General features: G+C 45.1%; 1 protein-coding gene across 5 annotated transcripts in view; it reads right to left on the reverse strand.

The window, feature by feature from the left end:
- Positions 1-16912, reverse strand: part of col8a1a (collagen, type VIII, alpha 1a) — a 154039-nt gene that overhangs the window by 17499 nt on the left and 119628 nt on the right. For 4 of the 5 annotated variants that reach the window (XM_080203552.1, XM_080203551.1, XM_080203550.1 and 1 more), the window contains 2 exons: positions 16037-16116; positions 8019-8334 (listed from right to left, as the gene is read on the reverse strand). In XM_080203552.1, coding sequence (XP_080059678.1) covers positions 8019-8331 — 313 coding nt within the window. In that variant the 5' untranslated portion in view covers positions 8332-8334; positions 16037-16116. The remainder of the gene's footprint in view (positions 1-8018; positions 8335-16036; positions 16117-16912) is intronic. The other variant, XM_080203553.1, reaches the window with a different exon arrangement.

A 16912-nucleotide genomic window follows, 5' to 3' on the forward strand; every position in this document is an offset into this window, starting at 1 on the left:
GGTAGCCAATGAGATTTAAACGAGGCCTCGCCTGATGCGATTTTTTAAAGCCATCTTGGCCTTTTGGCTGAGATGAAGTGTCAGATCAAACCCAAGATGGGGTGCAATGCAGCACTTTGTCAGCTGGGATCTTGTTCGTCTCCCTTGTGGGGACCATAAATTGGATTGCAATTAATTAAGTACAGTTTTTTTTATTGGCGTCACAAGTAGGTTTACATTAACACTATAATGAGGTTACTGTGAAAATCCCCTAGTCACCACACTCCTGCGCCTGTTCAAGTACGCTGAGGGATAATTTAGCACGGTCAATGCATAGAACCAGCATGTCTTTGTACTGCAGAGGAAACCGGAGCACTGGAGGAAACCCATGCAGACAAGAGAAGAATGTGCGAACTCCACACAGACAGTGACCCAAGCTGGGGATTGAACCTGGGTCCCGGGTGCTGTGAGGCAGCAGTGCTAATCACTGTGCCACTGTGCCGCCCCACTGGGCCACTTGTTTGTCTCCCTTCTGGGGACCATGAATTGGATTGCAATTGGAATTTGGATTTGGATTGAATAAGTTTTTAAAAGTTTTCTACAGATTTGACATCAGATAGCAGGACAGAGTATTTAGAATGACTGTTTAGTAAAATGTAAGGCCACAAACTGGTCTATTGGTTGAGGTCCCTAGGGAGAAAATAACAGTCCTGCAACAAATATCAGTGGGGTATGTTTTCAACTTGCCATCTGGTTGTAAGTCTGGCATTGCAGACCAGCTGTCTGTTATAGAAACCCAGCGATCTACATTTCCATTGATAGCAAGGTGCAAATCTAACCCAGTGAAGGCAAGGATGAATCAACACTTTATTATGTTTTGACTTGTCGAAAAGAATCCAAGCAGCATTTATATCATTTGAGGTCTTGTATCAGGTCATCTTAATAAGACCATTAGGACAGAAATTCTGCATCTGAACATAGAGATCCTGTTACACCAAAAACACAGCTTCTGTTTGTCTTTGTGAGAAACGACTTGGCAAATCTCTTCAGGGCTTAACACTCAAACAGCCATGCATCATTTTATCACAGTGGTACAGTGTGTAAGGAAAGAAACAATGTGGTTCTGACCTGATTTTTATGGCTACACTGTGTTGCAAAAAAAGGTTTCACAGATACACTATTCATGAAGTGGCTCTTCAAACTGATTTCCTGGCACTTGGAGGAGAAAATAGTGAGTGTGTTTACAGTAATCCTTCTCCCTCCACAACAGAAAGAAAATTCTCTGTGCAGTTTAATTATGATGGACAATGCTTTGGCACCATTGTAAAGTTTTACTGGGTAGTGAACAGACACCAGAGAGAGCCTGGTGTACACGTCGAAAATTATAGACACATAGAATCACATAATAAAGCACGGAAACAGGCTCTTTGACTCAACCCGTCCATGCTGATCGTTATACCCACCCAGCTAATCTTAACTGCCCACGGTTGTCCCATATCCCATATAATAGAATCATGCAGTGAAGAAGGAGGCCATATGGCCCATCAAGTCTGCACAGACCACAATCCCACACAGACCCTATCCCCACAACCATGCACTTACCCTAGCTAGACCCCCTGACTAGCTAAATTACCCCGCTAAGGGACAATTTACCATGGCTAATCCACCTAACCCCCACATCTTTGGACTGTGGGAGGAAACCGGAACACCCGGAGGAAACCCACGCAGAACTTTCAAACTCCACACAGACAGTGACCCAAGCCGGTAATTGAACCTGGGTCCCTGGCGCTGTGAGGCAGCAGTGCTAACCACTGTGCCACCCTGCCCTTGATATGTGGATCCTAATTTTACACCAACACCTCGGGTCAAATTTTTGCCTTGTATTCTAGTGCTGTCTGATTGAAAACTTTCAATCCACTTCAAGCAACCTGGAGCCTTTGCCCCATCTGCATTCTCCACACATGCAACTCCCAAAAAAAAAGTACCTCATCCAAGCTTGCTGTGATTTCATTTATGTTCAGTATATTTTGTAAATCATAAAAAGGGGAACAAACTATTCTTGGTGAGCCGCAATAAGCAATGATCGTGTTTAGCTCGGGTGAAAAATGCATCAGGTGAGCCCACATTAATCAGGCACCGTAGACAAGAGCGAGCACATTACTGACAGTGGGAGTCCTCTGGTGGTTAATGCTATGTAAAGCACCCAAGACAAATGTTAACAACTGGAACTGCAAGAAAATATAACAAGTATCATAGGATGATATAATGGATGATCTTAGCTTTTCCAAGATAGAATGGAATAAAAAGAATCCATGTAGTTATTTTCAGAATGTATTCAAGACCATCTTGTCAGTCAGCATGTTTCTAGTCCAGAAAGGAAAGCAGCATTCCTCGTCAAAGATTTGTGAAATGAAACTATAAATGCGACAATAAGAAAATAATTCCGGAAATACAAAACAATTACATTCAATGTAAGAATATGAAAGATAATGAAGAACAAAAGATAAAAGTGCTGGAATGGGGAAAAAAAACTAAAGCTCAGTGAGGTAAATGGGGAAGTGGCTTGAATTAACTGTCGGTGGTTAGCGTGGCCTCACAGAACCAGGGACTTGGATTCAATTCCAGCCTTGGGTGACTGTGCGGGGTTTTCATATTCTCTCCGTGTCTGCGTGGGTTTCCGTCGGGTGCTCCGGTTTCCTTCCACAGTCCAAAGATGTGCAGGTTAGGTGGATTGGCCATGCTAAATTACCCCTTAGGGGGGAATTTTCCCATTCCACCCACCACGGGAACTGTAGCATGTGGGGGACAGACCATGCGAAGGTCTGTTGACCTTAGGCAGGATTTTCAGTTTTGGGGCGAGCGAGTTTGGTAAATCCTGCCCATAGTGTCCAAAGATGTATAGGTTAGATGAATTAGCCATGGAAAATATGTGGAATTACAGGGATAGGGCCTGGGTAAGGTACTATGTGAGAGAGTCGGCGCAGACTCAACGGGCTGAATGCTTTCCTTCTGCATTGTAGGGATTCTATGTAAAGTTAGCAGAATAACACCAGATTGATCAGTGCTATAATTTAGTGAGATAGATAAACTACAGAGTTCCAGAGATAAATAAAAACTTGAAAGACTTGCATTCAGGGTATCTCAAAACACTTTACAGGCAATGATGTACTTTAGAAGCACAGGCATTGGTGTACTATAAGAAGATTAGAGAGATTAAAACTAAACAGAATCTTGTGATAAAGTCAGCACTTATACAATTCCAAAGAAAACCATAAGGGATATAGAGAATATCATTCTCTAGGGAGGTGAAAAGGAATATTGTGAAGGGGAATCCAGCTAAAGATTAGAAGATAATAGGAAAATAAATGGTAAGGATTTAGCAAACATGAAAATTAAAATGTACAGCACAGTGGCACAGTGGTTAGCACTGCTGCTTCACAGGGCCAGGAACCTGGGTTCAATTCTTGGTTGGGTCGCTATCTGTATGGAGTTTGTACATTCTTCCTGTGTTTGCATGGGTTTCCTCTGGGTGTTCCAGTTTCCTCCCACAGTCCAAAGATGTGCGGGTTAATTCACCCTGTCAGGGGGACTAGCTCGGGTAAACACATGGAGTTATGTGTATAGGGTCTGGGTGGGACTGTGTCTGGTGCAGACTCAGTGGGCCAAATGGCCTCCTTCTGCGCTGTATGTTTCCATGATAAGCACCTGGGGATAAGAAAGCAGTCTAACTGTGGAGAATTGAGAAATGGCAAAGAGACTGACTGAATGGTTTTTATCTCAAATGCACAATTGATTGATAGCATGACCTGTCAGAAAATAATTGATCCAGCTAAATTAATGATAGTAAACCAGTGGATCCTGATGGCTGCTGCAAGTAGTCAGAGAGGTGAGATTAAAGTTCTGAGCAAAAGTTTTCATTCCTCCCCAAATTTGCAACTGGAGATTAGCAAATGCAACAGCTTTATTCAAGGTGAGAGAAGAGAGCAAATAAAGCCTCCTAAATATGGATGTCAGACTGATGTCAGCTGCAAACAAACTGTGGTGTGGCAACACAGCCTTTCCTCTTTGTCCACTGATGCTTCATCCTGACGCGTTTTGTTGCAAGTTTTTGTCAGTGGTGGATTCTCAGGCAAGGCAAAGGTGTATGTCTCAGATCTGCCTCAGCCAGAATGGGAATTGAACCAGCACTGCACATATTATTCAGAACCATATTCTAGCCAACATAGCTAAACCTGAACCAGCCATAATTTCAGATAAAATTAATAAGCATTTAAGAATGCATTGGTTGATCAAAATAAAGTTAGTCAAAATTGAAATCCATGATTCTAATGATCTTTGGATGATGGGGTATCTAACTGTGTTCTAACAAGTTCTTGTGTAGCTTCATCAACAGCTCCTAATCTTTCCCTTAAGTAGTATCTTCTGCATCCTTCGATCAACTTGCTAATGACGCTCTACTCCATCTCTCCAGTACCAAACTTGACCCCTCCACTGTCTCTGTGGTGTCAGGCTACTTGTCCAGCATCCAGTCTTCAATCTGCCAAATTCCCTCCAACTAGACATTGGGAAGACCTAAGGTTCTGTTTCATTTTATCATAAACATTGTTCCTTCATTGCTGACCACCCCCCCAAACTTTTGAAAATCCCAGCATCCTGTTCAATCTCACACAATGGGGATGATTTTCCCAAAAGTGCTGAATTGGCGGGAAAATGTTCTAGATGACTGTTTTGTCAGTTCAACTTCACACTTGAATCTCCCCACTCTGTGCATTGCAGAGGTCCCAATCGTGAATCTCATTAAAGACCCAGGGGGAGGGGTGGGGGGGGCGGGTGTGTATTTGCACCAGAACCTGACAGTTCTGGAGCTCTGCGCATGCGCTGTGGTCCCAATCTGACAGTTCCCCCGTTTGCTGGCCAGCTCGATCATTGGCCAGCCCGGGACACCCACAGTGCTGCCCCTCCAGCCCCCAGCATGGCCTGATCGTGGCCCCACAACAATTCCCAGGCCAGCCCTGACACCTACCCTCTGGCCCTGGGACACCCTGATGTCCAGAACCAACCCCCATGGAAGGTTGGCAGCCCTGGCAGACCACCCCACCAGCTCACCCTGATTGCTGCCCTCCCTCTATCCCAGACTGATCCCCATGCAGAGTGGCAGCAGGAACCCCACCCCCACCGATTGCCCCCCCCTTGGCACTGCCCAATGGGCAGTGTTAAGGTGCCCCCTGGGCATGGGTACTTTGCCTCTTGGGTAATGGCAGGGGGTAAATTATTGGCTGTTGTGCCTAGGAAGCACCACCCTCCATCACCCGACTCCCTGGGGGGCCCTGATTGCCCCCCCTTCATTCCGAAAGGGTTCAATCGGGACCAGCAAGTTCCCGATAATGATATTGAAAGCATATTTAAAATACATTAAAAAAAGATTCAACTGCTTACCTGTCTTCCTGCCTGTTTCCAGCATGGTCTGGTCTCCGACTGTTTGCTGGTTCTGGGAGATGCGCATGCGTTCCCAGCGCATTCGCAAATCCCGGGACAAGACCAGTGACGTGCATCTCCCACCTCAACCCACCAGAAAAGTTATGGGTAGCAATGGGAGAATCGCCCCAACCTCACATCTTTTCAATTACAAAGACAACTTTTTTGTGGTGTATTATTGTGTGTATATATACATATATATCAAAGATTTGGATTTGAGGGTTATGATTAAAATATTTGCAGATACAAACACAGATTTCTGCGACACAATGTTAGCTGCATCCTGTTGATGAGGATTATTGTATCCACCATGACTCTCACCAACTTTTACAGATGAACCATTGAAAGCATTCTCTCTGATTGTATCACAGCTTGGTATGGATCCTGCTCTGCCCAAGACCACAAGAAACTACAAAAGGTTGTGAATGTAGCCCAATTCATCATGCAAACCAGCCTCTCAATCATTGACTCTGTCTACACTTCCCACTGTCTCGGCAAAGCAGCCAATATATTTAAGGACCTCACACACCCTGGTCATTCTCGCTTCCACCTACTTCCATAGGGAAAAGGATACAAAAGTCTGAGGTCACATACCAACTGACTCAAGAGCAGCTTCTTCCCTGCTGCCATCAGACTTTTGAATGGACCTACATTGCATTAAGTTGATCTTTCTCTACACCTTAGCTAAGACTCGTAACTCCACATTCTACACTCTCGTTTCCTTCTCTATGAACAGGTATGCTTTGTCTGTACAGCACACAAGAAACAATACTTTTCACTGTATGCTAATACACGTGACAATAATAAGCCAAATCGAATCAAATATCGAGAAGAATTACCCTTCCTGTTAGCTTTGTATCCCTTGGTCACATTTCTTTTCAAGCTAGCATTGTACCTATAATAGCCAATTTTCACAGTGGCTTTGTGAATTTCAAGTAAATCACATCCACTCCAATTCTTTTGCCTATGTACTCAGTTCTCTCAAAGAACTGGATTAATCAAACCGACCTTAATCTTGACAAATCTAAGAGACTGGTGTGATTTCCCAGACCTTTCGAACTGCTCAGCAACATTATCCCTCAATGTAGTCTGTAGCACTGCTTTTCCTTCAGCTAATGAGAGACTATTGTTTTACTGCTATGTCCACTTTTGTGGGCAGCAGTATAACATTTACTACCACTTTTGTGCCAATTCTGGTTTCTAAAAAATGCTGGAAGGTCATGATTAGTATTTCTGCCTTTTCATTACTACCCGCCTCAGTATTCCGAGGTACACGTCTCATTAATCCTGTTGTTATTCTTTCCCTTCTAATATTTATATATCTACAAGTCAATCTCCGATAATATCACATACATGCGGCTCTGGTATTTATGGAGAGGCAGAGAGGGTACAAGGGAGGCCAGAAATGCTTGAAGACGCAGAGATCCTGCCAAATTTGATGGCAGGACTTCAAGATCACTGTTTTTTTTCCCCATTTCCTGTCCAACAGCTGGACAAACTGGCTGCTGTGTGGGAAAGATCAGTGGCAGGCATCCATGGCTGGGAACCCTTGGGAACAGTCCCTGGGAATTGGGTGCTAAGCGTCTGGCACAATTGTGGCTTTGAAGGATGTGGGTGGGGAGGATCAATGATGGAGGCTTGGAGTTGGACTTCATCTGCTGGAAGGAGAGAGACCATTGTGGGTTGAGGGGGAAGTGGGGGGATGGCGATGATGGCTAGGGTCGGACAGAAAGTCACATTCAGCGGAGGTGGGGGGTGCAGGATGTTGAAGATTTGCTTGGGAGGTAACTTTTCGGTCGGCAGCCACATCCTGTAAAAAACAGCAATGGTTGGACACATAGTCCCCATTTCTTTTGGGTTTTAACACCTCTCTAATTCTCTCACGCAATCTTGGGAGGACTAATATCGAGGGCAGGACTATATGCAGTATTCGGGTCAGACAGAGTTGGGGAGCAAAGGGGCAAGTGGACCCAAATGGACTTAAACTCTCCAATGCAGCATCTGATTGTTTCTAAACTGTTCTGGAATGTTTCAGTACTTTCGGAAGTCTATTCCACGTGTTAGTAACTGCTTTTGTGAAGGAGACTGTTCTGATGTCAGCCTTAAAGTTGCCTTTTACAAGTTTGAACTGTACTACTCTCATGTTTCAGTACAAAGACACTTTCCAGATTTATCTTTCCTTTACCATTAGCCATCTGAAAATGTCTCAGAGACCTTCATCCCGGGCGGAAAAGCTGCACTTTGTACAATCTTTCCTCGTTACACAAACCTTTTATATGAAGCATCAGCTTCTTGGATCTCTCCATTATCCTTCAAATCCCTAATAATGACTTTTATTGTCTCACGAATCTCCCCCTGTCCTAGTAGTACTGAGTTAAGTTATAGATCTCAGTGCATTGAGACCCTGTGAGCCTCATAGTTAAACAGTTTTATTAACAATTCCAACTCTGCACCTACCACTGTCCCAGCTGGTAATGGTTAACAATGCAGATCAGAAATGAACTTAGAATCGTCCTGCCATCTGTCATACAGAATAAAAATGATTTGATTATTTGAAATCTTACCCTTTCCTTCCTTCCGAGGCACCACATCTTTTCCAAACATATGCATTTGAGGAACATCTTTTCCATAGCGGGGCACATATGGCAAATCCTTTCTATACACTGGCATGTGTGGCACCTTCTTGCCCAGGTGCTGTACATGAGGTCCCTCTTTCCTGTGGCGCATCATGTGTGGGAGCTGTCCATGCACTGGCATCTGTGGAACCTGCTGTGGAACTTGCTTCATTTGGTAGTAGGCACCTCCGCAAACGCTTCCAGCCACCAACAAGTGGATAGTTACTGCCAGAAAGTGAGCAGGGACCAAAGGGACAGCCATGATCTGAAGGAAAGAACACAGAAAACTTTTGCAATTTCTTAATGTTCTTCAGGCTCTCTTCCCCCTTCTCCCTTTATCCCTGTGATTTTCTCTTGGGTACAGACTGAGCAAGTTCTGATTTCAACCTTAATACCCGCCTAATTCTCTCTCACAAACTTGGGAGGACTAATACCAAGGGCATGTGCAGTATTTGTGTCAGACAGAGTTGACAGCAAAGGTGTAAGTGGACTCAAGTGGACCTAAACTCTCCAATGCAACATCTGATTGTTTCTAAGCTGTCCTGGAATGTTTCGCTACTTTTGGAAGTCTATTCCATCTGTCTATTCCACAAACTGCTTTTGTGACAAAAATCAATTCTCTTGGGTACGGACTGAGCAATTTTTGTTCTTGTTAAGTTATATTATCTGAAAGGATTTCCCATTTAAATGGTTGATGCCTTGTTTTTCCTTCTCTGAGATGGAACACTCTGAGGTGGTGGCACAGTGGTTAGCACTGCTGTGTCACAGCGCCAAAGATCCAGATTCAATTCTGACCTCAAGTGACTGTCTGTGTGGAGCTTGCACATTCTCCCCGTGTCTGCATGCATTTCCTCTGGTTTTCTTCCACACTCCAAAGATGTGTGGGTTAGGTTGATTGGCCATGCTCAGTTGACCCTTTGTGTAAGTAGGATTAGAAGGCTAAATATGCGGCGTCATGGGATAGGGCCTGGGTAGGTTTAATGGGCCGAACGGCTTTCTGCACTGTAGGAATTCTTTGATTCTATTCTCTGCTTCTATGAAAGTCCATCTTTCTGACATAGCTCATACCTATTCAAACACACCCCTCTTGGATAGTATGGTTCAAACAGCAGTCATAGAAACATAGAAAATAGGAGCAGGAGTAGGACATTCAGTCCTTTGATCCTGCTCCACCATTCATTTTGATCATGGCTGATGCTCTATCTCAATGCCATATTCCTGCACTCTCCCCACACCCCTTGATAGAAATCTACCTATTTCCTTCTTAACTATATTCATTATCTCGGTCTCCACAGTTGAGAGTTTAGTGTGCCTCCGTTCTGAATGGGAACCTGTTAGGTCTCCAGAATTTGAGACGAAAAGTGCTCTCCCATAACGTATAATCTTTTCTGTGCATCTTAGATAGATAGAACCTTACGGCGCAGAAAGAGGCCTTCGGCCCATCGAGTCCGCACCGACCACAATCCCACCCAGGCCCTACTCCCATATATTACACCCACTAATCCCTCTAACCTACACATCCCTGGACACTAAGGGGCAATCTTATTCCATTCCAAAAGAAACACTTCGGGCCCTGTTTTACCATTTTGATTCTAAGTGCTGGACGGACTTGAAACTGGGAGTGTTTCAGATCCGACTTCTGGACCTGTTGTCAGGCGCTCCCATACACACATATACCTGAAAAAGTACGAGTGAGGCCGAATCGTGCTGCCGAAGCCTGTGGGTGGGGCTTAATGTGCCCAAAACCCAGCAGCTCTGATCGGTGCCTCCAACTGCACATGCGCAGACAAAAAAAAAGATAGAATGCGGCTCCCCTACACATCCCTCCCGGGCCAGATAATGCGTCCCCTGGCCCCCACAAACATTGCCCCACCCCACAACATTACTGACCCTCTTATCCCGCCACCCAGACCGATTGCAGCCCCCTCCCCTCCTCCCCACCGATTTCAGGCAGACTGGCAGCGGACCCCCTCTTTCACCCTCACTGATCACAGGCAGAGAGGCAGCAGACCCCCACCCTTCCCCCACATTGATCTCAGGCAGAGTGGCAGCAGACACCCATGCCCCTACCAATGTCAAGCAGAGGTCTGTCGGACTCTCGGCACTTACCTCCGCACTAGCTAGAGTGCCTGAATTGGATTTTTGTAGAGCATGTCTGTTTCATGCAGAATCTGAATGGGCGAACGCGGAGGCAGGCGCAGATCGTGCTACTCGCCTCACGCCCAACTTCACCAACTTTTTGTGCCCAAAGAAGGGTGCAACATGATGGTAAAATCAGGCCTTTATTATCAATGAATTACTCCAGTTTCTCCAGTTCTGAGACAGTCCTTCTTACCTTTGGATTTGATAGTATAAGGGACATAAATGTTAATGTGGGACATAGTATAGTACTGCCCATGCAGTAATGTAAGAAAACATATGATTAGCACCAAGGGGATCAGTGCAGTGTTTGACAGAGCCATGTGTAGAAGCAAGCATGGACAGATCTCCAGGCTTGGGCCATTACAGTACCTATGTATATCATTTCTAATAGTTAATAAATACTTACTGTTGAACTACCTAAAACTTTAAATACTTTGATAAGACTTACTGAATAGTGCCCAATTATTTACAATAGACCCTGGGAGGGTTATTTGGTTACCAGACATTCTGTAACGTATGCTGGGACTTGTTTAACATTTGTTTATTAGTCGTATATCTAAAGGGGTTACAGAGTAGGTATGTTGCTTCCGGACATAGTGTTTCAATCTCTCTCTTGAGAGTCTAACACATAACTGACTGATATCAGTGGCACATCATCATCTACATCATATATTAGCATCTCCTCTCTGTTGACGTATGATACTACACCTCACCCCAAGTATGCTAGCTACTTCCTAACAACATTGTGAAACTATGGGCAGGACTTCCCGGCTCCTCCAGTCTGTTTTCCGGTGGCGAAGGTGGCTCGCCAATATCTATGACATTTTCCATAGTTTTCCTAACCTGCTGCTAAGGAACTGGACATGGGAGATCATCTTCAATGGGACTGGAACAGCCCGCTGGTAGGAAGGGAATGGAAAATATCACCCTCTGTCTTTTGCCATTTTGATTTCTTTGCTGTAATTCCCCTTATCAAACAACTACTTCTATCCAACTCCAACTCCTATGCCTTGTCCCTCCCCAAATCACATTCCTGAAGGTGTCAGTCTCCCAAAGTATTCCTGGCCTTTAGGGAAGGCACTTTGGAGATGTCTTGGGATTTTCTCTCTGTCTTGGGGATCATTATAATCATCATCAGAATGGGACAGCAATTTAGCAGCATTGCTGGAACTACTGAACTGCATGGACAGTGACTTTTCAGGATAGACTGATCCAAGACACTCTTATTTTATCATTTTGATTCAAAGTGCTGGGCAGACTTGAACTAGGAATATTTCAGATCTGATTTTTGGACCCATTCTCAGGTGCCCCCATACACACTCTGCCTGAAAAAAATATCAGTGATTCTGACTCACGCTGCACAAGCCTGTGGGTGGGACTTAACACACCCAAAATCCTGCAGCTCCGATCATTGTCTCCAACTGCGCATGCACAGGAAAAACAGATAGAATGCTGCTCCCCTATCACATCCCTCCTGGGCCAGATAATGCCTCCCCCTGGCCCCCACAGACATTGCCCCACCCCCCACAACATTACTGACCCCCTTATCCCCCCACACCCCCAACAACCAGATTGATTGTGGCTCCCCCCCCTTCCCCCTCACTGATCTCAGGCAGAGTGGCAGCAGATCCCCCCCACTTCCCCCTCACTGATCTCAGGCAGAGTGACAGCAGATCCCCCCCCTTCCCCCTCACTGATCACAGGCAGAGTGACAGCGGGTACCCCCCCTTCCCCCTCACTGATCTCGGGCAGAGTGACAGCAGATCCCCCCCCTTCCCCCTCACTGATCACAGGCAGAGTGACAGCGGGTACCCCCCCTTCCCCCTCACTGATCTCGGGCAGAGTGACAGCAGATTCCCCCCCCCCTTCCCCCTCACTGATCTCAGGCAGAGTGGCAGCGGGTCCCCCTTCCCCCTCACTGATCTCAGACAGAGTGACAGCGGGTCCCCCTTCCTCTCCCTCCTTCTACCGATCGGAGCCATCGGACACTCGGCACTTGCCTTCACACTAACTGGAGCACCTGAATCGGACTTTAGTGGAGCATGTCTGTTTCGTGCTGATTCTCAATTGGCTAATGCAATGATAAAGGGGGAAGTGCAGGCAAGGTTAGGCGTGCAGCTCAGTAAGTCAATTTAAATGCATTTAAATGGCCATCGCACCTGTTTTGGCTCTTGGTAAAGGGGGACTGGTGTGGATCCCACTACCTGCCTCACGCCCAACCTTACCAAATTTTCACACCTGAAAATGGGCACAATGCGATGGCAAAATCGGGCCCTCTGGGACTGGGGGAGAAGAACTCAGGACTCTTTGAGGAACTTGCTACTCCTCTGAATCACACAGGGAAAGACCTTCAAAAGAGGAATGACTTTTAACTCCAGGGAGGACTGTCACAGGCACATCATCCACTGTTGCATCAAGATGGAGTTTCCAATGAATATAAATGGTGAAGGAAAAGAATGACAAAATTCCTGAAAGCCTTTCGGGGGGAAGGAGAGATGCTTTCCCAATGATACTTCAGGTGTTTCCATGTTCTGGAAACAGCAGCGAGAGAAGCACACTTTGAGTGAGATGGCGCCTCTCTGGGCAATGGGAGGATTTCTGAGGCAACAATACAATGGGAGGAATTTCACCAAAGAAATGAAAATGGATTTGCTGGAGATGAATAACTTGGGGAGAAAATTGCTGTACAGAATTCTGCAGCTTCAGAAGTGTTCCAGATTCTGCCACAGCTTCCGTGTTGACATCCAGCTGTCAAGAAGACTCGCAGCTGGGTTTGGTTCGACTTTTACCGCTGGAAACTACCAACTCCCTGGCAATGCGATCATCCATGGATTCTGACGTGGTATCTGGCAAGACATCCTCTCAGGATGATACTTCATGGGCAACAAGAGATAGGCTGGATGAAGCAATAGAGATCTAAATACTGAACAGCAACTAAAACACAGCTGACTCCTCAAAAATCTCCCTTGAATTGAACGGCTTAGTAGGCTATTTCTAAGGGCAATTAAGAGTGAACCACGTTGTGATGGGTCTGGAATCGTGTAGGCCAAATCAAGGAAGGATGACAGATTTCCTTCCCTAAAAGAGGAACAGTTTTGTAGCACAGTTGCAGTAGTTTTGTCTGGTTCAGTTGATGTTCAGTATACATTATTATAGTTCTTCACAACAGTAAATTCTGGGGAATTGTGATAAAAGAAGAATCGTTCCCGCACATTTCCAGAGTACACTGACTGGACCAGGACGTGGGCTTTTTTTAACATGCACTTGGACGGGTTCTTAAACCATCACCTGCTGGGATTCGCCTGCACAGCAGGCCTCTTGGGCCTGAACTCCAGGAAAGCCAAAACGTCTCGCTGAAAAGTCTGCTCAACATAAATCAAGAGTCTCCAGACAGCCTGTCAGCTGGTAATGTTTTGCAATTTAGACTGAAGTTAAATGAATGTATCTTTTCAATAACAGTTTCCCACAGTTAAAAGCTGAATAATGCTGGCCGCTGACTGCAATAGGGTGAAGCGAAGCCAGAACTGATGGTGCGACTGTGAAACATCTGTTTGTTCCTCAAACTGTCAATGAATTGGAGAACAAAGGGGGGGCTAATTGTGGAATCTACATTAAGCATTAGTCAGTCTTACAAAATAGTGAATATAACCCATTAATTGTCTCGGAGATAACATCTGATAGCAATTTTTTCAGTTGGCTTGCGAGAGTTTAAAGGGTAAGTTTCTTATTTAACCCTCTAAGCAGCAACTGGTTAACTGTCAAAATCTATCATGCAACACTGGTGGAAAGGATTTTCCTATAAAGTCCCGAATGTCGCTATTTAAAAATAGAAGGGATTCGGTCAGTCGGGTTGCCAATTTTCCAGGATTGGCCCGGAGTCTCCAGGAATTGAAGACCAATCGACGGGACACGTGGGCACCCCCTGGAGAAAAATCCCCTTGACATGAAAAAATATTGGGTTTTTGTCATCATCTTCTTCGAACATTTCTCGTTACCAGATGTGAAAATATTGAAAATGGAAAGAAAATGCTGTTTGGCTGACAGTCAAACATCATTCAATTCGGTAATGAATAATTTTGCTTTCCAATGAATGTGTAGAATTAGGGGCAATGGGTGGGACTGTGTAAATAGCTCCTCCAATAATGATTATTCAAGGGGATATATTGCTAAGAGTCACAATGGAGAATGTTCAGTAATGTAACACCTAGTCGTGGATAGCTGTACATAGTTCCATTGTGTAAAATAAACCAGTTGTCAGGTGAACATACCCACGTCCCAGCAATCTTTCCAATGCTAAACTAATTAACACATAATGTCATCAGGGCAGACGTGGTAGCCAGCTAAGGGGGGGGTTGGCACCGTGGCACAGTGGTTAGTACTGCTGCTTCACAGCACGGGTTCAATTTTCTGTGTGGCATTTGCATGTTCTCCTCATGTCTGTGTGCGTTTCCTCTGGGTGCTCCAGTTTCATCCCACATTCCAAAGATATACAGGTTAGGTGGAAAGGTCATGCTAAATTGTCCCTTAGAGTGCTAACATGTGTAGGTTAGGGGGATTAGCAGGGTAAATATGTGGGGGTACAGGGATAGGGCTTGGGTAAGATGATCTGTTGGAGAGTCTGTGCAGACTTGATGGGCAAAATGGTCCCTTCTGCACTGTAGGGATTCCTTGAATACATTTAAACCACATTGGCGACCCTAATTGGGTGATTCACAGGCCTTGAGTGTTCTAACTGAGTGATCAAGAAGGCTAATGGAATGTTGGCCTTTATAGCGAGGGGGATAGAATATAAAAGTAGGGAGGTCTTGCTGCAACTGTACAGGGTACTGGTGAGGCCACAGCTGGAGCACAGTGTGCAGTTTTGGTCGCCGCACTTGCAGAAGGATATATTGGCCTTGGAGGGAGTGCAGAGGAGGTTCACTAGGCCGTTACCGGAGATGAGGGGGTTGGACTATGAAGAGAGGCTGAATAGACTGGGTTTGTACTCGTTGGAGTTTAGAAGGATAAGGGGGGATCTTATAGAGACGTATAAGATAATGAAGGGGATGGATAGGGTAGAGGTAGAGAGATTCTTCCCACTTAGAAAGGATAGCAGGACTAGAGGGCACAGCCTCAAGATAAGGGGGCGGCAGCTTAGATCAGAGTTGAGGAGGAACTTCTTCACTCAAAGGGTGGTGAATCTCTGGAATTCTCTGCCTGTTGAAGTGGTGGAGGCTGCCTCGCTAAATATATTTAAGACACGGGTAGATAGGTTTTTGATAGACAAGGGAATTAAGGGTTATGGAGAGAAAGCGGGAAAGTGGAACTGATCCACTTCAGATCAGCCATGATCTTATTGAATGGTGGGGCAGGCTCGAAGGGCTAGATAGCCTACTCCTGCTCCTATTCCTTATGTTCTCATGTTCGTATGTAATTCTTTATACATTAGCCTTAAATGATGCACAATCTGGGCTGACATACCAGTACAGTACTGTGCGAGTGCTGCACTATCGGAGTTGCTGCCTTTTTGAATGTAACATTAAATCTATGGTCTGCCATTAAAGAAGTGCAGTTAACTTCTGTCATTTCAAAATTTAGTTTGCATGGATTACGACTGCAGAAATGCTATGGAAGTTCATTTGCAAAGTGTGGTGGTGGTGGTAGTGAGGAACATAGTAGTTACGGCTGGGACAGTGAGAATGTTAAAACAGCTATATTAACATCTTCACATTTACACCCAAGTCTCCAATTTTAAAAGGACCTCAAAGTCATCTTGTTTACAGTTGTAATCTGCAGATTTCCCCATAGTCTTATAAACAAAGGGAAATGATTCCATTTCTACTTACTTTTGTTTTCCTTACCAGGCGGTAGTTAGGAAAGGAGGCAGAAATGCAGTTTTATAGTTTCAAAGCAGTTCAGGTTTGATCTGTAGAATAAATAAATCAGATGAAAAGCACTATGTTAGTCCAATTTTGTCTTTTTTTTAAACTTAATTTTTTTTTAAGTTACAGTTTATTTATTTGTGTCACAGTAGGCTTACATTAATACTGCAATGAAAATCCGCTGGACACCATGCTGTTCGTGTATACTGAGGGAGAATTTGGCATTGCCAATGCACCTAACATAAGAAATAGGAGCAGGAGTAGGCCATCTAGCCCTTCAAGCCTGCCCCGCCATTCAATAAGATCATGGCTGATCTGTCGTGGCTCAGTTCCACTTTCCCGCCCTCTCCCCATAACCCTTAATCCCCTCTCTTATCAAAAACCCATCAACCCGCTTCTTGAAAATATTTAGCGAGGCAGCCTCCACCACTTCAATGGGTAGAGAATTCCAGAGATTCACCACCCTTTAAGTGAAGAAGTTCCTCCTCAACTCCGTTTTAAAACGCCCCCCCTTTATCTTGAGGCTGTGCCCCCTAGTCCTACTGTCTTTTTTCAGTGGGAAGAGTCTCTCCACCTCTATCCTATCCATCCCATTCATCATCTTATATGTCTCAATGAGATCTCCCCTCATTCTTCTAAACTCCAATGAGTACAAGCCTAGTTTATTCAGCCTCTCCTCATAGTTCAACCCCCTCAACTCCGGTATCAGCCTAGTAAACCTCCTCTGCACTCCCTCCGAGGCCAAAATATCTTTGCGCAGGTGCGGCGCCCAAAACTGCACACAGTACTCCAGCTGCGGCCTCACCAATGCCCTATACAGCTACAGCAAGACCTCCCTAC

The sequence above is a fragment of the Carcharhinus amblyrhynchos genome, chromosome 15 (genome assembly GCF_965287045.1).
Source record: "Carcharhinus amblyrhynchos chromosome 15, sCarAmb.v2.hapA, whole genome shotgun sequence".
NCBI lineage: Eukaryota > Metazoa > Chordata > Chondrichthyes > Carcharhiniformes > Carcharhinidae > Carcharhinus > Carcharhinus amblyrhynchos.